Consider the following 24,065-nt stretch of genomic DNA (forward strand, 5'->3'; position numbering starts at 1 on the left):
CCATACTATTGGATTAACCTCCGTCTGTAATTATCTGACTGTAACTGATACCCGACATCACCTGAACTCATCTACAACATTTCCCTAATATCTAATGTCATGTGATTCATCTGGAGACTCGTTTTAAGTGTATGGTTCTCTTGTTAATATCTAGGACAGTATAAAAAGAAATGTTCCACCGTTTTGTGTAGGCTGCAATGTTGACATCTACTGGAAGCATGCTTATTCATTATGTTTGATGTACTGCTTAGATCAGTGTGACCAAACTTCATCCTTGATTTAATGGCCTGTTCTATTCTATTCTATCATTTCTCCTGCCTTTCTTTGAATGTTGTGGGAGCATCTGCTGTTTCCTCTATCCCACTCTGCAATTATTCTTACATTCTGGTTTGACTGTATTTTAACCTCAGCCTTGCTAAATTTTTCAATCATACTTCTGTTTCTTGCTGCTCCTTTTGGATATTGATCTGCTAGCTTGTTTTCATTAACACAAGCATGTGCAGGAATCCATGGGAATTTAATATCTTTCCCTGCCCTCTTAATTCTGAATATTTGAGCTATGTCAACTATGTCATGCCTTGTATGTGACTACATTTGGTTAATACTTGTTCATGCACTGCTCGACTAGAACTATCAAAACTTTGATTGGCTTTACCTCCTCTATCTCAACAAACAATACAGAGTAATTACAATTAATTCCAATATCAATCAATTCATATGCCAGAGCTAATTCATTTGTGTATCATACTAGATAATTAACCCACTCAATGAAAAAGTGATCATGCTCTCATTTCAGATTTTATTGCTCATTCACACATCCATGCAAACTTTCCAACATCCATATTTGTATGCACACAATCTTCCATGAGCAGTACAAGATGACATCTTTTAAATAAGTAACAAAGGAGATTCCAGTCAAATCTACTGAAACAAAATGTAGACTGGAAAGATGAAGCTGTTTTCAAGTAACTGTAAAATTCAATTAAACTATTCAGGATTTCAAGAATCCTACATGAAATAATGAGGTGCACTTACCATGTCAGACACACGGTAAATGCACCAACACTGAAATCTTAGGATTTTTTCCTGTTTTCAAAAAAAATGTTCCATATAAGGCTAACTCATCTGTTAAGTGTCAAAAGGAGGTCAAAACAGCAGAGTCCAACTAATCGATCAACCATTTATAGCAGAGTTATCGGCTTGAATACTCATTGAGGAGGCAGAGAAAACGAACACACAAGTATGAAAAAGCAAAGAACTACATTAGAACAGTCGTCTATAGTAAAACGATAACTCCCAAACAGCCTGGTGAGTATATACAGTATCTGCATGTGTAGATGTCCTAGATCCTCATTTTATCAACTTTCAACCATGCTGAAAATTCAAGATGATAAGGCATTTAAAATCTGTTCACGCATGAAAAGCAGTTGAGTGGACTCTGCTGCGATGCCCCCACGGTCTTCAACTAGTGTAGTGTCTGCCTTGATTAAAGCCAGCTTGGTTGTAGTGCTGCCCACCATGTTGGAAGAACTGTTCAAACTGTCCTCCTTGGTTAAAATTCTGACCCCCTCTCCCTCCCCAGCCCCCTCCTTGTCCTCCTCCTCCTCGACCCCCTCTACCCCTGCCCCCGCGACCTCCTCGACCGCCACCTCTCTCATGATGCCAGCTTCCATCTTGGTGGTAACTGTCATGGTAACCACCTCCTCCTCCATGGTGACCAGAGTCCTGGAAGCCTCCTTGGTTGCTCCCTCCTCCTCCGTAACCACCTCTCCCTCCTCCCCCCTGATGACCTCCTGCATCTTGATAGTGGCCCTGACTGTAATTTCCTCTCCCTCCTCCACCTCCTTCTCCCCAGCCACCCTGCACCTTCCCACCTCTGGCGCCTCCCCTGCCTCCCCTTTCTCCATGTCCTCCTCCGCCTCCTCTCTCATATCCCCCACGGCCACCTTGGGAGTAGTGATCGTAGCCCCCCCTGCTGCCTCCATGCCCACTCCCAGCATAGTGTCCTCCACCTTGGGGAGCATCCTGACGCTTCTGCCAGGAGGGCATCTCTGGAGGAGGAGGCTCAATCTCACAGGGTCGTCCTCCTCTATCTGGCACTCGGCCCATTAGAACCTAGGAGAAGGACAAAGGTTACAACAGGAATGTTGAAAAGGAAGCACGCTAGCCAAATTTGACTGTCTTTTGTTGGTATGAGGTTCAGTTTCTGTCAGTTTGACTGAACTTGTGTTAAAAAAGGGCTCCCAAGCACAGAGCCCTTAGTCTGCAAGCTTTAGTGCATCACAATGGATTTCTGTACGTGCATTATGAACACAGAAATGGGACAAAAAAGGTACAAATCAAAAATGAAATAGAAATAGAAAACATGTTGTGACCACACTGTTTAAACCACCTTATTAATGGCACACGCAGTCTTCTCTCTGATCTTGCCACTGCTTGTGCGGAGGATCTTAGAGAAATCTTGTCGAGCAGCAAGAAGGTGGGCAACAGAGATTTTGCTTTTGGTTCCGAGGGCAGAACGCAGCGGCTGGTAAACTTTGGCCAACTTTTCAGCATGTGTCTGTAATAAAACATACAAAAGGAAGTCATAATCGTTTTTGTAAAGCCAATACATCAAGGACATCAGTCAAATACTGTATATATGTCAAGAATGTGGTTTGCAGCAAATCACCAGAAGTTGTTATTCACATGTCCCACTACTGCACCTCATGTAATCCATTTAGCATGGACCACTTTAATGGTATGACGAAAAAATAAGAATTCATTCATTCATTCATATTGCAGAAAATTAGGTCAACACACAATACTTTAAGGAATAGTGGAAAAAGAACAGAAAGATGTTTCCATTACATCTTGCAGAAACACTGCAGAAACACTACTAAAACATTTTTCAAATCATGCTTGACACATTCGAATAAGAACAATTGTTATCAGATACTGACAGGCCTGATATAGAATCAGGTCACGTCAGTGTTTATATAGAACTGTGGCTGCATTCAGTTCAGAATATGATAAAGTTTAGTAGACTGCCAGAAAATCAGCCAAAATGAGCCAACTATTTACAATAGACTAAATTGACATGTCAAGCAGAAATGCCAAAGATTTGACAGTTCAAGCTTATTTTCCTCTTCTTACATTGTTGTGCACACAGAATCTTTAGATGTTTTTTTTTTTAATAGACCAAACAATAATCAAGAAAATAATCCATTAATCCAACAGTCCATTCATTCAAAATGACAATAATTATAGGCGCAGTGCCAGGAGGTTCCCTTTACATGGATCATATGGGGTTAGAAAAAACAGCAGTGCATTGTGTCCTTTTCAAATGTAGGATTGGACGTTTCCACATACCTTTGCTCTGTCAGACCAACCAAAAGACTGCACTGTCACATCGAGACGTTTCAACAACATTTTTCTCCTCACGTCATACTCATTTACAAGTGCTTGGTTTATAGCTTCAATTTTTTCCTGGAAAACAAGGAGGGAGTATATTCATGCATGCGATCATTCATTTATGCAGTGCTCTTCAATTACACAGTATTTCTGCATTGTTTTGAGTATTTACCAAGTGCACGGGTCCAAGGGCCTTCTTCATCAGAGGCTCTCCAACATGATTTGGTGGGACTCTGCTTATGGCTTCTTTCAGCTGTGGATGTGTGTAGTGTGAGTGTACGGACAGGTAAAAGCACAGAGCAGATGCAATACATTAAAGCACATTGACAAAAGCAGAAATGGGTATAACTTGATTTCTTCTGTCACTGTGACTGTGGCTAATATGAAAGTATGTTTGGACAGAACCTGCTGACATTACTTTGTGCTTGTTCTGCTTATTATTATATTTTCATGCCAAAACATTCTAACCAAAATAGGCATTTCCTGTGAGGACAGAAAATGTAGTGAAACTGGCTTCACATCATTATGATGCACAAAAGTCACATCTACTACTGCAATTTAAAAAGAATTGTGTTGGGTCTGTTGCTCTTGAAGGCAGTTTAAATAATCAGATTAAACTGTAGGGGACACATTACAATCCAATTGCACAGTAGTTTTATGAGGGGTGTTTCAGTAGCTACTGTCAGGAACTTAAAGAGAACAGGCAGCTTCAAAAGCAGGTTTAACCAGCCTAAATGTTCAGTTCACTCATGAGTGCACACCATCTGGCTGAGTCACCAACTGACCTTCTTCTCAATTCCACTGAAGAACTGGAACATGGTGATGTTGGCTGGAGGCTTGGACATACCCAGCGCCATGCAGATGCCCTTTAGCTCCTGGAACAATGGGCTGCCTGACTCCTGGGCTTTCTTCTCAGGCTTATTAACCAGGATCATCCTTGATGCCTCCAACTCAGACACCAGAAAGGCTGAGGTTAAAAATGGATTTAGTTAAATTATAATTGCTGTTACAAGATGCTTAGGTTTCAGTGCTATCTGAAATTAAATAAACAAAATAACTGACAAAAAAAAAAGTCACCAGGCAGGACTTAAGACTTGTTTTTTCCACTAGCGGTGCTCCCAAATGAGAGTTTATATATTTTCCATCTCAACTGCATTGACAAATAATAATAGGCAGTTTAAAGAAATAACAATGTTCTGCCTAATTTTAAAGGAAAAGGCTAGGAAGCAAAGTGCCTTAAGTGAAAGTCATTTTCCATGACTTCTTAAAGGAGGGGCTGCAGCAGCTAAAACCAGATATAATATAAACCATCAACTGACCAACTGAAAATGAATGTGTTTTCCTCTTTCTCACTGGCTATATGTGGAGCACACAAGTACTTGTATTGGAAAAGAGGATTTGTTTTGTTTTTGTTTATTATCAGGATCACGTATTACTCCATGATTCCTTGAGAAGCTGTCCACTTGAAACCAAGGAACAGACATCAGTACTAGACAGACCAACTGGAGAGACTTCAAAAGGTAACTGCTATTACGGCTCTGTACAGCGTCACTTGTGGGCAATTTGAAGACAGGTCTTGCAGGTATAAAGCTGCAACAGCCACCTGTATCCTGTTCAGATCCCAGAATGTTTTGTATTTGTGATTTTTTTTAAATCACTGTGGCAGCCTGCCACTACAAAACATTACTAGCAAAAACACTGCTCCTGTTGTTTGACGTGCTAAACGATGATTTTAAAAAACAAACAGATGGCTTATTTTTGAGTCGCACCGGTGCTCTTAGCTCTAAAATGTAGTCATACTGTCTCCAAAAATGGTTGCAAAAGGCGACTAAATGGTCTCAGCTCAGAGTCCTGCAGGCAATTTTATTAAGGCTTATTGAATTTAGCTCTTCACAAAGACATGCAGGAAATCCACCTGTTATAGGCCATTCCAGTGCCAAACGTTATGACATGTCACAGCAGGAAACCCACAGCTGAAACTGTTATCATTGATTATGGGGATCCATTCTATGTAAGTTGGGAGGGACCATACAGGTAACCCGGATCACAGATGTTCCTGTTAGATGACTGTCTGCAGTTCGAACAGTTTCTTGGATGCTGTTGTGAAACGATTCACTATAAACTGTACTGCTAGTTTTAATATACCTGGAGTATGATTTTACATGTTGTAGCTTAAAGTGTAGTCTTGACGAGACTGAGCGTTGAGCTGTCAGCATCTTCCACCCATCAGCAGCTCTGAAGTTCTCTTTTTAAAATTAAGATACCACTTCTTGATTGATCACTTCACATATAACTTAAATTGTGTAGCAAACATTTGACAATATTAGCTTTTTTTTCTATGAGGTCATAAGCTACTTAAATAAAGATATACAAGTCGAGATAAAACTAAAACCAACTAAAAATAAGTGACGAGATAATATATAGCAGCTACAGTGATGGTAACAAGGCCAGAACATTAAACAATGCTCAATAAAACTTAAACTAATCATTTGTGTGTGTCATGTGTCTGTCTTCCCGGCTTGAACTGAACACTGACCTGCTGTGTTCTTATGGAGGCCATTGACATTGGTGCGAAGCAGAATTCTTCAGCAGGCCTTTTATTACAGACTATTTGTAATGATAATTTATTGTTATGATTTGGTTTCAATCTTTTATTACAACTGGAAATAACTAACTACAAATTAATGTGACCCATTTTAAAACAAATCATTGTCATTGTTGAACACTGCATGGAAAAGGCTTCACCACTTACTACTTATGCAAACAAATTCAGTCAGTGGTTTTGACCAGTTATATTTATGCAGAATGCACAAATACGTTAAATTGTTAATGGTAGTAATGCACTCATTAAATATGTTTGTTCCTACTTGACTTCATGTAGATAAACACTGCGGCATAATGACAAAAAATCAATTAATTGCAAATGGTGATGTAAAACCTTTGCATGACCAATTGGAGAATTTTATCAATACCATTGGGTAAAAAAAAAACAAAGAAAAAAGAGCTGACAACAACAGTAGGAAATTCCTGGAGACAGTCAGCATCTCCACAACAGGCGTGCATACCTTGCACTGCATTATTGGCAATGGCCACCATTTGCCATAAGGCCTGCATAGTACTGAACTGCAGTTTGCAAAGTTTGCAGTTTTATGTTCTGAAGTGCAAATGTTACTTTTTGGTTTGTGTTTGGAATGTGCCTGTGCAGAGTATGGTGGTTTATGCTGGTAATTGGCATTTTTGTGCTGTTTTCATTTTTGTGCCAGTGAGTGAGGTATCTGTTACATTTCTTTACTGCAGCTGTATTTTAGCAAAATACTCCTGGCATGCTGCTGACACACAAGATAGTGTGCGCACATAAACATAAAGAATTGAACTGAATAGAATGTCCACATATCTGCCCCACTGTCGCCAATACCCAATCCGGCTATTTAGGTCAGTATCAGACCAATATCCGATAATGCAACTGTGTTCTTGCAGGGATAGCGTGAGTGTTTCCTTCTATAACTAACATGAATTCTTTCTAAAATGGCATAATGTAGAAAATGATTTTCAAACAAATCCGCCTCCTCCGGTAAAGTATTTCCATACCATTGACTGAAGTCAAGCACGGACATACATCCATGTTTATTTCTGTGTCTAGATGCATGTCTAGATGCATGTCTGCATCTAGATGCACTGCATATTGTTAAAGTCATGCATGACGGCTATGACTTGTCAATGAAGACCCTCAGCAGCCCCATCCCCATCTATCTGCTGTTGATGCACTGCCACTATTTCCTCAGGTACTTCACCATGGAAAACCCACAGATGAACAATTATTCTAGAACAATGCAGTGTTGACCAGTGGTTCTGACAGCCAACTAGTCGACAATTCTGTGAAACCCAGAGTAAAGTGAAGCAAGTCATATCAGCTTCAATGCTAAATGCTGTGTGGGGGTAATAATCAAAATCTTCACAAAATTTGACATGCACTATTTAAGCTGGAGTAAGCTGCTAAAACAAACCCCCTCCAATCAAAGCTAACAACCTATACTGGTATTGATACAGATGCAATAAAATAAACAAAAGATGCTTCTTTGTCCACTTTCCCTTGGATTAGAATGTTCTCCGAAGTGAAGCAAGTGAAGGCAGTACATCATTACATATCACAGTCAGATTTGAACAAGATCACTGGGATGAGACCCTAAAAGGGACATACCAGTTTAAGAGATGTTCAGGTCCTTTTAACAGCAGAGATTTGGACATGGGACTGCTGAAGATGGATGGTGGGAAAAGCAAAGCCACAGTTATAAATGTTGATGGCTGTATTCCATTTAGATGCATCAGTTCCGGAGTGCGTATATAATGCATGCTTGCTCACTTGAACACTTCAGTCAAACCAAGCTATCATTAACAGTATTCGCTCCACCTGTGTTTTTCCTGCTATAACGAGTCAATTATACACATTTGCTCAGGTGGAAGCTGGGCACAGCTATGATGGGAGTAAAGTGAGTTCACCCAACTTTGTAACTCGAAAATACAGCTACATTATCCCTTAATTTAATGAAACTGCCCCACATTCAGCCATGGAAAAAAGGTCACAGCTCCAACATGGGTAATACATGAACACTGCTCTCACCAAGTGTAAACAACCTGCGAGAATGATGCTGCAGTCTGTAGTGTTGAAGTAAAATATTGCACTAAAATGGATGACGGCACATTCCAGAAGAATAACTTTTCTATTTCCCTAAATATCAGTGCTTCTGAACAGGAAAAAATGCCTGAATTTGTCTAATGTGTATGAAGAAAACTTGGAGAAGGTGCAGATATTTGCAGAGTGGACATGTAATATGACCATGCCTTAATACAAATGGTTGGCTCATTATCAAAGTACTCAGGCTTGATATAGATAGTGTGGGTGAAGTTGGCCATTAAAATCAAGCAGCAAAGCTTCCCTGTTCACTCCAACCCAAGAGCCAAGACTGACGCCAACAAAAAACAATCAATACAAAAAAAACATCTGGCACAAGTGTGGCACCGTTTAAGTTGCTAATGCAGCCATCTAGTGGTGGCTGCACGAAATGTCAACACCTTGCACTGCAAAGCGCTTCACAATATACAACTGTGAGGCTCTTTATCACAGGTGGGTGTGGTAGAACAGTTGACAGAAAGTGCAATACACTTCAACCTTTCAGGCCACAAGCCAACACAGCAATTCTTTTCTTCCAGCTGAGGTGCCCTTGAGGAAGGCACTGTGCTGTGCAGCTGCCCCATTATTCTAACATATTTCCACTTATGCATGTGTGTAGGTCCTCTGTGTACATGTATGTGTATTTCGGGTTTGTGTGTGTAAATGAAAAATAACAACAGAGAGAAAAAATGTAGTGTTTCCCAAGGAGAAAAGCAATTGTTCTATCTTCTTCTTATTAAAATATTTAAGGTTAACTTGCTCTTTAAACTGAGGTGTTGCAAAGTGTTTTTATCATACTGAGGAGCAGCAGACAGTCTGTCCTGTTGAGGAGCCTCTGGGTGATGTCTCCGCTGATGAGGACAGAGTAAGGACAGGCGAGCTCTGACAGCAGACCGCTCATCTCCAACTGGAAGCTCTCCGCCTCGCTTGGACCTAAGAGTGGTAAACACACCAAACACGAGGTAACAAGAAAGAAAAATAATCTGTTTAAATCTCACATACCCACTCTGAGCAATATAGCCAGTTCAATTAGCTGCGTTATCAGCAGCTTGACAGACCTCAAACAGAAACACTCAGTGCTGAAATTGTGACAACAGTGAAATGTAGATTTTTTTTTTATCTCTTCCATCAACAGTTAAAAGATTAGAGATTTGACATCATGGCTTCCTTAATTACTCTCAAACCCAAACCATAACCATTTTACTTTTCATTTCTCCATCGACCTTCCACTAGCAGGAAGAGGAAATGACGCTAATAGAACCATTTGATATGTTCAGGTCTCCTGTGACTATTCAATGTGATCTCTTGATTCTGTATCAGGAGCAACTTCACTTAAAAATGCAACATGTCTTACAGTTTGTGGCCTGGACGTTCTCCTCCAGCTGGCAGTAAAGTTTAAGCTCTGAGACAATCCAGGCACAGAGCTTGGTATACTCAGGTGAAGCTGCACCTCTGCTCACAGCAGAATCCAGAGCTCCTTCTTCCAACAGAGGGCCTTGGTACCTACAGTTACACACAGAACTGAAACTTAAAACAACATAAGACCACATTCAATCTGAACCACAACTCTTCGCTTCTCTTACCAGCACAGTATGGCAGTTAGGATAAGTAACACTGAGGTTTGATTCAGTGAGCAGAGCCAGGTTTGACACTACCAGTGAAACAAAAGCACACTTTAAAATCTGGCTATTTTAAGAAGTCTTCCTTATTGCCATTTTGCTCGTATGCCGAACAGAGCTTGGTTCCTCTGATGACTTGTGAGAAGCTGCTGGATATTTCACGGAATCAATAAATGATGCTTCTTGGCAAAGTACTGCAAGAATCAGTGACCACACAAAAATGTGTTGGGGTTATCCTGACATGAAACATGACAGAAGCCTATTCTGCTGACGCAGCTTATGGCACGACATGTAAGATCATACTGTAATGAGGTCTAGTGATACCGGTGCGCACATAGTTCGCTATGATGCACATAAAAGGCTATGGGGAAAAAAATCCATCACCATCAAACTCACGTTAGCTACAACAGCAAGTTAGCCCTTTGGCTAAAACAAGCTACACTGTAGTGGCCATACAGGCTAAAGTAGGGAAAGACCGGCACAGCTGGTCATTACACTGCCAGCTTTTGCACATAATTTTTCATACAGCGACATAAGGCGTTTTCTGACTTACCCTAAATCCTCAAGAGAGACGAGAATGTCATTCTCCATCCCGAAAATCTTTCGTTATGCTCCAAAATTACGTACTGTCAAATAGGGTATTCCACATGAGCCAGCTCAGCTGATGGCATACACGTTTTACTTCGTCTTCTTCTTCTTTGGTTTGGCAGTGTAGACGAAGCGATGGCGTGTTGCTGCCCCCTCAGTCAGAACAACAGCATTGGTATGAATCTATACAGAAACTGAAATTGTGGTAGAGAGCAGTTTCAGCAGTTTCTCTGCTTATTTTAGATGACAGCTTCCCCTCAGTTCCAATGGGTCTCTGCACAGAATAAATTGTGTGCTGCAGTAGAACATGTTCACTTTCTCAGTGTACCCACATTGAGACTTGATGATGCTCTTTCATCACGGCGTGCCCACTGTTAAAGGTGAATTTTACCACTGGAAAGATGGCCTTATCATAAAACTCTTCTGTCAGTGCAGTAGAGAGATGCAAATGGTTTTGAAATTGGTGCTACCCTTGACCAGAGAAAATAAAAAAGGTTGTTGTATTCCCTTTTACTCAAATGTACAAAGCCCACAATAACCAGAATGCATGGTGCACGTTGTTCTCCGAGGCCACTCCAAGGCTGCTCCTATTGGACAGGCTTGACCAGAGTTTCCAGATCAGACCACACCAGCATCATCCCTCGCCCTGCCCCAGACTGCATTGCCAGTCAGCATTGCACTGGTGCCCAAACCATCAAAGGGAACAGCACTAACCCAAATCTGAAGCTGCTTCTGAGGCAGACAGACAGTGCATTAATTGCCATTGATTTAGCTGATTCTGATTAAAATATCCACATCGATACATTTCCAGTCTGCTGTTTAAATAGTCAGTTTCCATGTAATTGCAGTAGAAATCAGAAAACTCCTGTGTTAGGATTGCTAATTTATTTTTTAATTTCTGAAACAATTATACTGACATAAAACAGACCTTTGATGTGAGAAAGTGTGTTAGACGTGTGAAAATCAGTAGGTCTGCATCTTTAGGGTTTGATATCAAACTTTTTCCATGATAAAACAATAGTATTTCTTAGTTTAATACAGTACTCTAGTGTAACAGCACTCTAGCTGATATAGCAAACTATATTCAAGTAATGATGCCGGTGCAGAATGAATCTATGACAGCAATAACTGTATGCAAAGAGAAACCATAGCAAGCAGGTGTCAGGTGATGGAAAGTTTATTTTATGGTTTGACCACACAGTCTGGCAAAACTAGATGACTATGTCTCCCAAGTCTCTTACCCTGTAGAATCTTCTCAAAGAAATAGTGACAGGTTGTTAGGTAATAAAAAACATGGACACAATCAAAAAAGGCAAGTTTACTGACAGCACACAGTATGTTCCACATGAACTTCAAAGTTCTTTAAATCATGTACAAGAATGCTAACACTTGATGAATGCAGGGTATCTGACAGCTATAATATGATAGAATGCGCATGTTGAAGAGACATGCATTCAGTCAAGAATGTTAAAAAAATCCCTGATGAAGGAAATCATTTGTTATGATCGGGTAGATCAAAGTATATTTTTGTAGGACCCATGTGGCAGACAAAAGGCAACAAAACAAAAAGAGCTGTTCAAAACACAGCAATTTATTTTACAAAACAAAAACAGTACCAGGATAATCAACAAAATGCAATCTAATAAACAAATGCAAAATCAGCCCTAAAACAAAAAGTCAACTACACCGTGGCAAGCGGGTAGGAACAAAACACACACTAAATGCTAGAGAATAAAATGAGAGTAACAACGGGCAAAAAACACGAGACAATGAAGCAAAGACACGCTCAACAGCGGCTAGGAAACAACAAGATCGAGGATGCAACAAGGCTGGAAAGTTTTAGTGAGAGCTCAAAACAATCTGACAATGAGACAGAGCAGCCACGCTGCTTAAATGCAGGAAGAAATCAGTGGATGAACGTCAGGCACGCCGTCTGCCCTCTGCCCTCTGCCCTCCACACCTCCGCTGCGGAAAACAGAGGGACAGAAAAACCCCTAACAGAAACACACACAAAACACAATGTCAAAAAGCACAGTTTAACATCATTGGGAATATCATGCTTCTTTTCCAAAACCATGTCACAAAGGCTACAATTAAATTAATACAGTGACTAGTGGAGATGTTCAATAGATATTATGTTGGACTGTACTAGACGGCGTGAGATTGACAGGCGGATTGGTGCAGCGGCTGCAGTAATGTCGCTGTACCGGTCTGTCGTGGTGAAGAAGGAGCTGAGCCGAAAGGCGAAGCTCTCGATTTACCGGTCAATCTATGTTCCTACCCTCACCTATGGTCAGGAACTTTGGGTCATGACCGAAAGAACGAGGTCCCGGATAAAAGCGGCTGAAATGAGTTTCCTTCGCAGGGTGGCGGGGCGCTCCCTTAGAGATAGGGTGAGGAGCTCTGCCACCCGGGAGGAGCTCAGAGTAGAGCCGCTGCTCCTCCACATCGAGAGGAGTCAGCTGAGGTTGCTTGGGCATCTTTATTGGATGCCCCCTGGACGCCTCCCTAGGGATGTGTTCCAGGCATGTCCCAACAGGAGGAGGTCCCGGGGACGACCCAGGACACGCTGTAGTGACTATGTCACTCGGCTGGCCTGGGAACGCCTCGGGGTCCCCCTGGAAGAGCTGGGGGAAGTGTCTGGGGAAAGGGAAGTTTGGGCGTCCCTGCTCAGACTGCTGCCCCCGCGACCTGGCCCCGGATGAAGCGGGTGAAAATGGATGGATGGATGGATGGATGGATGGATGGATGGATGGATGGATGGATGGATGGATGTACTAGACGGCAAGGGAGACACCTGTTGGTATCTCCACACACCTCTAGAGAGGGGCCCCACGTTTTAAGGAGAATTTTCCCCTCTCCCTCCAACAGGGACATGGGCTTAAGGAGAGTGGCCCATTACTGTCGGAAGGACTGTTTTGATTTTTTAGTTCATAATGTTTCTCATGTGTCAAGTGTCAGTGAGAGAGAAGATGAAGCTTTTAAGAGAGGACAAAATGCAATATAACCAACTCAAAGTGGTGTCTTTGAATGTAAATGGATTGAGCAATCCAATGAAAAGGGGGAAAAGTCATTGCAAAGCTAAAAAGGAAAAGTCACAGATGAATTTTCTACAAGAAACACATCTATCAGTTTTAGAGCATGAAAAGTTTATAAATAGCTGGGCTTTATAAATATTTACTATAGTACATATAAAGAGGGATGTAAGAGGGGAGGAGCAATCTTAATTTCGAGCACAACAAAATTTGAAACTCTAAAGGAACTAAAAGATAAAGGAGGACGATACATTTTGGTAAAGGGGAAAATTGAAGATCAACTCGTCACACTTCTCAATGTCTATGCACCCCCAGATAGTGATAAAGGTTTCTTTAAGAATTTATTTGAAGTTATTGCGCAGGAAACAGAAGGGATATTGATATGTGGAGGCGATTTTAACATTACCCTTAATCAGACTATGGACATTATTAGCTCAAAAAAGGCAGTAAAAAACAACTGACTCGTTATATAAATATGGTATTGTCAGATTTGGGAATTATGGATATATGGAGGGAATTACATCCACTTGAGGTATATACGAGAATAGACTACTTCTTCATCACTGTAGTAGATAGATTTAGGGTGGAAGAGTGTAAGATAGGGGTTGCAGATCTGTCAGATCATACACACTAAGAAATTAAATGTTGATTTTACTTAGCCAAATTATGTCAACCAGTCCCACAAAACTGTATTGTTTAAACAGGAAAAACAATACAATATTAATGTGAACAACACATATTAATTAAATCTAACTTCACTGTTTTACTTTAAAGCTACATGATATTGCTACATTGCATGACCACAACAACATTATGTTGGATTTACTGACACCATATTAAGTAACAAATTAATATGATTGCGTTCAATTAACTTAACACAATTGAATATTATTAATGTGGTAAGTTTGTGTTAATGCAACACCTTAGTTGTGATGATTAATCAATAAGTCAAATAAATACAATTTAAGTTGCTTAAATTCACTTGAGCCTTTATTATATTCTGGAAACATTAGTAGGACTATTACAAATAACGTCACGTGTATATTTGTATGTGTATACACACACACACATTCACAGAAACTGAAAATGTATTTATGAAATTAAAAAAAAGAGTATGAATGTATAATATCACTCTTTTAACCCACCTGAATCATTTTGTTTTGTTTTGTTTTGACAAAACAAGCAACAGCATTTAAACTATAAAATGGTGATCAAATGTGACCTCTTCTAAATACCCATTTGTTGAACCAATTAACTTTTATAGATGACTTAAACATTTGGTTAACTATGAACTGGTCAACCTGGAGGTTATGCTTATTGAAAATGCCAAAAGCTGTACTGTGTGATACAGGCAGTGCTGCAGAGGTAAAAATGAAATGTAACTCCTCAAGCAAGCCATCAATTGCTGAACATGGTAGATGTGAAAAAACCTCTAATTTCAAAAGAACACTTGCCAATTTTTGAATAATTGTTTCTTGTCTTGCAAGTTCTCATTTGGTGAGCCAGTTTCAATCAAATGACAATCTAAGTCTGAAGCAGTTTCTCCAAGATCACCTGGATGGTCTTCAGATGTATGGTCACCATTTACATTACCACCTTTAACTACTTCAACTTTGAAGTGTTCAGCTGTCTAATATGGATGCCTCCTACTCTTGTGTGATTTGGAAACAGCATAGGCCTGGCATTAGCTTGAAATGTACATTACTGTTTCATAACACTTGAGATGCATCACAGATCACAGTATCAACATGACAAACTCCATTACTTAAAAAAAAATGTACCACAGGTGAATGTGTCAAATAACACAATTACAGAGCAACAAAAAAATGTCTTCAAACTTAACAGTTGTGTGCAGCATCAGCCCACAGTCCAAAAGCGCTCAGTTTTTCCCTCGAGTAAGAACATCAACATCCTCAAAATGGCAGAAAGAAACAGTACTAATCAAACATGTGATATGAATGTATATTTTTCATTAATATTTGTCAGTGTCTTTAAAGAATAAGAATTGTGTTTTTCTTGTCAAGAAATCAGTGAAAAAAAAAGAAAAGGGCAAGATGAACAATGAATATACATTATCCTATTAAAATGTACTTGTTTGTGCCACAGAGCTGTGTTGTACCATGGTTTGTAGAAGCATCTTCAAAAACTAATGGTTAAGGAATATACAGGAGCTTCATGGTTGATTTCTTTTACAGGAGTGATTTTTATTATTAGCCTGCAGTGTCTTTTCTAAATTATATACTTATGACCATATATATTTATATATATTTAGACAGAAATCAAAAACATGGAGGAGATACAAAAATGTTTGGGAAAATAAAATAAAACAAAATAAAATAAAATAAAATAAAATAAAATAAAATAAAATAAAATAAAATAAAATAAAATAAAATAAAAATACCGCCCAGTACTTTTTGGTTAACAAATGTGTCAGTTACAGTAAATGTCTCTGCTATCTTTGGAAAATTCATCATATCAACAAGACAATTTGAGTGTAAGCTATCCAGACAGGTTTCTGAAATATTAACATAACAGTGTTAAAATGTATTTTCTATATTAATTAGCTATATCAAAAGCTATTGTTGATCAACAGTGTCATAACTTACCATGTACTTCTTAACAAGGCTGTCAGGATCTTCATTTAAGTAGACGCATAATGCTTTCAGTATGCATTCCTGTCTTACTTCAATGCTTGGATTCTGTGGACCAAAAACAGATTTTTTACCAAACCTTTTAAAATAACTAATGGTTTTAGATTTGTAATTTTAATATTAAAGTAACATAAACTGAGGATATAGAATAATGAAATGAAATAGAATTAGAAATTGTGTTAATGATGCTCATGAGTTCATTCTTTTATGATACTACATCTGATTATGATATGGCTCTAAAGCATATTTGAACTTGATTCAAAGTGAAACACCTAATAAGAGGGAAAGAGGTTAAACAGTGACACCAACAGCTTATTTATGTTAATAGTTAAACTCTAAGGGGTCAGGATTAAAGTAAAAAACACACACCTGGTCCATGGCTACCATGATCAGGCTGATTCTGCGTCCTGCTGCCCCTCCCTTCTTTTTGAAAAACTTCAGTTGGCTGGAGTAATGATCCAATTGGGCCATAAAAGTTGACATCAGGGGGATTGTGGTAATGCGGGTGAACTCTGCATTTACCTGCAACAGATTGAGACAGAATCTAAAATAAAAACTAAAAATGATCTCACATCACTTTCTACTAGTCACATATTGTGGAAATGTCTGCTATTGTCTATACATTTTAAGGTGGTGGGTTAATGGTTTGCATTTATGCTAATACACTGTGCATTGTAATACAGACAGATTGACCACATGCATGGAATTTTCTCAATTCACCTGGTTCAAAAGAATTACACCTACACTGATATACTTCAGTCCACTTTTTTTCCAAAATGAAGAGCTTATTGTTTAATAAATGTACAACCATGAGAAAAAAAACAAAACAAAGAAACAAACAAAAAAACATGAACAATACCTGATTCTCAGAAAACAGAGCTGGCCATCTGTTTTTAAACTCTGCCATGAAGGGCATATCTTCAATTACTTCTTGTCTCCTATGGGCGAAGGTTTTCTCCATTTTACTGTTGATTAGCTGATGGTTCTTCTTCTTCTTCACCTCTAATATAAGTGCTTGCCTTTTCCTCTCAAGGCTTTCTTTGGTTTCGCCTGATGGATAATCAGGACAGAAGTTGACCTCTGCTTTCTTTGGCTTCTTTACCTGGTTTGGACTTTGACCCATGGCACCTCGCTTTTCTTTGACAGCATTGATGCTCAACTCTGGGCAGCCAATTTTCTTTCAGTCTTGTGTGGTAGTTTGCCATTTTATATTTTAGACTAATTTTCCATCCATAGAAGCCAGTAACTGATCCCTGCTGCTTTAAACAAGGATATTTAGTTATCAGGGCCTCGGCAACATCATCAAACTCTATACTTGAAGGATAAACTTTGTATTTGACAATTTCTGATGCCAAACCATCAAGTATATCTGACTTAAGTTTGGGACTTGGACTCAAAAGAGTACCACTGTTCAGGAAGGCTTGGTTGGCCCTATCCAACTGAATCTGTACCTCATAATTAAACTGAGGTATCTGGAAATGTTGGGGCCATGGCTGTGATCTAAGGGAAGAACCTGAAGATGTAGACTCGGAGGAGGAAAGTATATCTGTATCTGATGCTGTGGACAAAGAACTGTCATCTAACTGATATGTGGTTGCGTCGGACTCATATGTTAAGTATATGACTTTAACTGTGCTCTTGTCTTTGACTTCTGAGATCTCTGTTAAGTTCACAAACTCATTGTCGAAGTCAACATCTCTGTACTGCAGTTTGAAAATTCCAGGCAAGCTGAATTGTCTTTTAATTTCTCCTTTGAGAGCCTCTACTGAATCCGGCATCCCACTGGGCAGAGTTAGTTTTGATGCGTTGTCTTCTCCAAGTACAACTCTCAGTGATGCAGCCATCTTGTGTTCATTCAGAAAAACAAAAACAAAGTACTTAATAACTTTCTTACATAAATTTCATCAGCCTTTGCATAATGAATTTCAGCACTGCAACACTTTATTTAAGAGTAACTGAGTTTTAATAACTGACAAACCATTTTACCATATTCCATTTAAAGAAATTACCTGTCACATGTACAAATCTTTTTAAAGTCACCATTCGTAAGGATCCAACTCTGTAGTCAGCCAAAGGATACTTGTCAGAAAGCTCCTTCAATTCAACCACTGCAAACTGTCTTGTTGGATACAACTCCAAAGCTTGATAGTGGTCTCTGTACCATGAGGTCAGTTTTTTAATGATGAGACTCAAATAATTTCTTATAATGCACAGCTGAATTATTTCTGAAAATTCTAGCAGACCACCACATGATCCATGCACAACTATCATACCTTTTTTTTATTTTATGCTATTATCAGTGACACTTTGAGCAAGGTTTACAGTTGTGATTTCAGGGGATTTCTGGGTAATTGTGTTCACAACATCATCACTGAGGACCTCAATGGGGACCTTTGAGCTTTGAACAACATCCAAGTAGAAGTTTTCATTGTCAGGACAAAGCATATGATAGCCAATCATTAACTGATGTTTTGCTGCCAATGACAAAGTTACATTCCTAAAGTTATTTATATGCCTAACAACCTGCTTAAAAAAGCTATGCTTGGCTTCGAATCGCATGGTCCATAGTGACCCAAACACTGAAAATGATGTTTGGGCAACAACCTTTGATCAGGAAACACTTCCTGATAACGTTTTCGATGCCTTGATATTTTGGACAACAATTATGCAATTGATTCAAGACTATGAACAGGTGCAACGACCAATTCTGCAGTATCCTTTAAATCCAAAATCACTTGCCACGCAGGTTCCTCAGTGGGAACAAGTTTTCCTGCAATTAAAGGAAGTAACCAAAGAAGACACCAATTTTCATGGGCGTTGCCACCTAATGTGTGTTTCTTTTGTAAAGTTTTTGGTAACAAATGAGGGCGGTTCGTGTTATCTCCTTCTTTGTAAAGAAAATAATGTATAAGATTATTGAGGTGTTCAAAAGTGAACAACTTTTTAGATATTAGCACCTCAATGCTCTGTGCTAGCTCGACAGGAACTATGCCCTCAAATAGATCATGGACAATATCTGGGGGATAGCCTGTTGTCACATTAAAGTGAGAAAGGCTGCTAGTTAAAATGCAAGACTTTCTTACCCCAAAGCAGCTTATCCCCTTTTCTTGAGCTGTTCTGACATGAAGCTGGTGAACTTCCTTGGTTCTGCGCTCAAAGACTCCTGTTTTTACTTCTTGTTCCTGAATATCAGAGCACTGAGCTGTACAAAATTGACAGAAATATTTTCCTGAAAAACTTTCCACAAATCCAGCTAGCCTATGAGCTCCCAGATTGTCAGCAACAACACACTGTATTGTGCCCTTGATAAAAGCTCCAAGATATGGAATATATAGGCCTTGCTGTTCCAGAATCACTACATCATGCAACAGAGGTTCAAATATCTTCTCATAGCCAAAAGTTTTAACGTAATCACTTTCGCACAATAGTGCCAAGTAGATTGAGGAAAGGGTCAAGCTGCTACCAGGAGGTAAGTTACTTAAAATCCAGTACACTGCACACAGTTTGTGTTTCTTGCGTGATGTTCCCAATGGATTGCAAACTTCAAAGTCGTCGACATAATACATAGGGAAATCCTTAAATCCTCACAAAAAAACTGATTGTTTTTGTGATGCTCGCCATCCTGAAAGCACCCATACAGTTTACATTTGCCGTTAAGGCTGTATGATTATCAACAAGCTTATCAACTATAATCTTTACGAGCAAGTAACTGCTGTAGAGACTTTAGTAAGGGTACTGAAATGTTTTGTTGGACCTTGCCTCTAGTACATACTTGACAGTAGGGCTGGGCGATATGGCTGAAAACTCTATTGTGATATAAGTGTTTTATATTGGTCGATATCGATAATTATTGATATTTTTTATGACCTATTTGAAATAAGGACCAGGAGAAAAATACATTCAATTTAAACATTTTTATTTTAAATTTAACCTTCCTCTGATTATAATCCCCTCAGCTATCAAGGCAGAAAGGAAAGGAAATGTCAACACAACCATGGAAAACACTCAAATAACGAAAGTAAAAAAAAAAAAGTGTAAAAATGTAAACAGAGAGAAACCTGAGAACTTTTTTCTGCAGGTTTAGTGCAGGAAGTTCACAAGCTGATTCACCTTCTGCTGAATAAAATGTTTTCAGAGATGTGCAATGGAAACATAGCAGAAACTGAGGTGGACTTGACATCTGTAACATACAAACAAACAAACATGATAGACAGCACAGTAAGATTGACTGAACTATAAAACCAGCCGGTTGGCGGACATTGGCAAACACGGCTGCGCTCCAAAGAGTGAGCGCAGCTAAGGTGGTTAAACAAGTTTGTGGTGTTACCGGTCTTGGTGGGGACGACAGTCTTACAGACCACATTGGTCTGGCTACGGTCCGACTTATAAAATCCAAAAAACTGCCATACTGTAGGGCTGGGCGATATGGCTGAAAACTCTATTGCGATATAAGTGTTTTATATTGGTCGATATCGATAATTATTGATATTTTTATTACCTATTTAAAATAAGGACCAGGAGAAAAATGCATTCAATTTAAACATTTTAAACATTTTTATTTTAAATTGAACCTTTCTCTGATTATAATCCCCTCAGCTATCAAAGCAGAAAGGAAAGGAAATGTCAACACAACCATGGAAAACACTCAAATAATAAATGTAAAAAAAAGTGTAAAAATGTAAACAGGGGGAAACCTGAGAACTTTTTTCCTGCAGGTTTAGTGCAGAAGGTTCACAAGCTGATTCAACTTTGGCTGAATAAAATGTTTTCAGATATGTGCAGTGTTTTGGAAACATAGCAGAAACTGAGGAAGACTTGACATCTGTAACATGCAAACAAACAAACAAACAAACAAACATGATAGACAGTACAGTAACACTGACTGAACTATAAAACCAGCCTAGACATATGAACAACTTTAGTCACTCTTCTTACTCTAAACATACACAAACTATTCAATTATATTTTTATTGCAAGTGTGTTTAAGAAAAAAAAAGTACATGTAAGAGATGTTTGTAACCTGGCTTCTCCACAGTGCTCAGTGAAGCATGTCTTTAGCTATATGAGCCAAATACGGCTGCGCTCCGAAGAGTGAGCGCGGCTAAAGTGGTTAAATAAGTTTGTGGTATTACCGGTCTTGGTGGGGACGACAGTTTTGCATAAGTTACAGACCACGTTGGTCTGACTACGGTCCGACTTATACAATCCAAAAAACTCCATACTGGCGAGCTGACTTTCCCTGTCTTATCGACGATTTCTTCGCTCGCTGCAGGACTCACTTTCTATTTCTCAACTCCTAGCGGAGCAACAAACACGTGACAACGACACGGCGCAACCGAACTTGATAATGTTTACATGATTGGCGTGTTAGAGTGTCTCTCTCACTGATTAGCGATTACTCCCTACGTTGCTCAGTTACCTGAGAGCGAGTGCCTTTGTTCATGCAACCAACCTCACTTCGCAACTTCAGGTTTCTTACGACGAAGAACATAAAATTATCGAACGCTTTATCGAACGCATTTTATATTGATATTGATGACGTGTCTATCGCAAGATATATCGCTATCGTTCTATCGGTCCACCCCTACCATACTGGCGAGCTGACTTTCCCTGTTCTATCGACAATTTCTTCGCTTGCTGCAGCGCTCACTTTCTATTTCTCATCTCACTCCTCATGGAGCATCAAACACGAGACAACGAGATGGCGCAGCCGAACTTGATAATGTTACATTGGTACATTGATACATTGGTGTGTTAGCGTGTCTCTCTCACTGATTAGCGATTAATCCCTACGTTGCTCGGTTACCTGAGAGCGAGTGCCTTTGTTCATGCAACCAACCTCCCTTAGCAACTTCAGGTTTCTTCCAACGAAGAAAAAAAATTATCGAATGTTTGATCGAACGCATTTTTTATTGATATTGATGACGTGTCTATCGCGAGACATATCGCTATCATTTTATCGCCTAGCCCTATGTGGAACTTCCAGTACACCGCCTCACATCCAGGTTCATGGTCTCCAGCACCTCATTCACAAGTTGTGCAAAGTACAGCCCAGTGGATGCTTCACATCTGATCACAGCCACAAGTTGCTCATGAACGATGTCTGTCACATAACGTATCACAACAGAGCACTGGTCTTGGGACGTGATGTCAGGCGTGGTGTCAATCTGGATAGAGTACATGCCAGATTCCCAGATTTCAGTGGTGATAGTGACCTTCATTAGGTATTGGATAGTGGTGATGTCAATGGTTGTTTTGGATAGGAATTTGACAAGGGAACCTCTACCTCTTTTTGATCCAGAGTCAGACTGATGGATTTGCTTTCTTTTTTAAATGCGGAGAGTGAGGTGTTCCTTGACACAGACATCATATTTTCCCAGCAAAAGAATTATCTCTAAAAAATTCCCGTGATCAATAGTGTCATCATCCAGTGTGTATGCTGCCTCTGCCTGCTTGTCTCTGTGGCTCAAACCCCTTTTGCTGATGAGCTTCATCACGTCTATGATGCGCTCCAACACTTGTCGCGTCCTGCGGACTTGCTGTCTGTGAAGTGACATCTGAGGCTCCATGAGATGGTCCTTAATAGTCTTTTTAGAGGACCTGAGGAAGTATGCCTCAGCACAATTTCTGTGATTATCACCCTACTCATGCTCATTGACTCTAAGGTGTATGCGTGTGAAGTTGGTTATGCCAGTGATGAAGGAGCTGCTATCTCTAGGATTAGCATAAGCCTTGCAAAGAAAGCAGAAGAGTGCTTCTGTGTCTTCATTGTATAATAGCCATTTCCTGTTTGTACCATCTTTGAAAAAAAAAAAAAACCCTCTGCACTACAGGCTTGTCTGCCTTCTGCTGGGGGTGAAAATGGAGGAAGAGGTCTAATGTCTCTGGCTTGGTGAAATAATAAACTGCTGCATGGGGGGCACTGACTTCCTGGCCTTGGCTATCTTTGTCAACAGCAGGATCATCTTCAGACTACAAAAATGATTAGCATTGATATGTTAGTAAACCAGTAAAACTGCACTATCAACAAAAGGATGGCAGTATTTGGTGTTAGTGCATGAGTTAGTGCATATGGCTGAAAAGCAAACAAGGCAAACAAGCATTATAGTCATCAGCCTTACCATAACAATAACAGTGCTTTGTCTGGGATCCTCTCCTCTGTCCACAGCTGGATCATCTTCAATCTAGATAAGAGATTAGTATTGTTAATTATGCTAGTTAACCAATACAACAACAACAACATCATCAGTGAATATTTAAAAGAAATAGTTTAATATCAGTAAAGTATGTACATGAAATGATGGCTTAATATGGTTATTAAGCCTTATTAAGCAAGACACATACACATTAGGGCTGCACAATTTATCATATTTTCATCATGATCAAGATAATGACATAGATACTAAATATAGCCAAGACAACCTGAACCAAAATAAATAATAAAGTTAATTAAGACGTGGTAATAAATTATATCTTGTAGCCTCAAATTACGACTTAATGAGCTGTATCTTTTGTGCACATCAGCACATTATTCATTTTCCTCCCCATGATCACTGTTGGGCTCCATACATGTTTATTTATCATAAGTCATGTCGTTATCGCAATATTAAACAAGGTTATCGCACATTGCAGTTTTTCCTAATTTCGTGTAGGCCATCTGTCTGATGATTATCCCATGTAGGATGGGCCATATAGACACATAAATAAACTATTCATTCATTTATACTCATTTAGTATTAGAGTCAATTCAAAGACAGTAACAGGTTGATTTCAACCAGATGATAACATTATCTATAGGCAGGTCGACAAATATAGGAAACATCTGGGGCCCGTTGCACAAAACTAGGATTAAGACATCCAGGATAAGTGACTGAGCTGAGTTCAACCAATCCAAAACATGAGCGTCCAGGCTTAATCGGTTGCACAAAGCCAAGCCAGGACGAGCAGACACGGATTCATCAAGCCAGGTGAAACCTATCCTCGATAAGTATGTGCACGCTTCCTCAAATAGACCCCGCCATCTATCACCGATTCACTATGGCAACTAGAGCTGCGTACTTTTCTCCGTCGGAGGCAGCAATCCTCATGGAGGCTTACGAGGAGGTGAAGG

At 39.5% G+C, this 24,065-nt stretch overlaps 1 protein-coding gene across 1 annotated transcript; it reads right to left on the bottom strand.

Annotated features, from left to right (window-relative positions):
• Positions 1-779: 779 nt before the first annotated feature.
• Positions 780-10,385, bottom strand: fam98a (family with sequence similarity 98 member A). The gene is made up of 8 exons (XM_070978378.1): positions 10,235-10,385; positions 9,417-9,565; positions 8,861-8,995; positions 4,179-4,360; positions 3,566-3,646; positions 3,352-3,468; positions 2,393-2,560; positions 780-2,115 (listed from the first exon to the last, which is right to left on the bottom strand). Exons 1-8 carry the CDS (start codon positions 10,270-10,272, stop codon positions 1,462-1,464), a joined length of 1,524 nt encoding a protein of 507 aa, XP_070834479.1. The 5' UTR covers positions 10,273-10,385; the 3' UTR covers positions 780-1,461.
• Between the last annotated feature and the right edge of the window lie 13,680 nt (positions 10,386-24,065).

The sequence above is a fragment of the Chaetodon trifascialis genome, chromosome 13 (assembly GCF_039877785.1).
Source record: "Chaetodon trifascialis isolate fChaTrf1 chromosome 13, fChaTrf1.hap1, whole genome shotgun sequence".
Lineage (NCBI taxonomy): Eukaryota > Metazoa > Chordata > Actinopteri > Chaetodontiformes > Chaetodontidae > Chaetodon > Chaetodon trifascialis.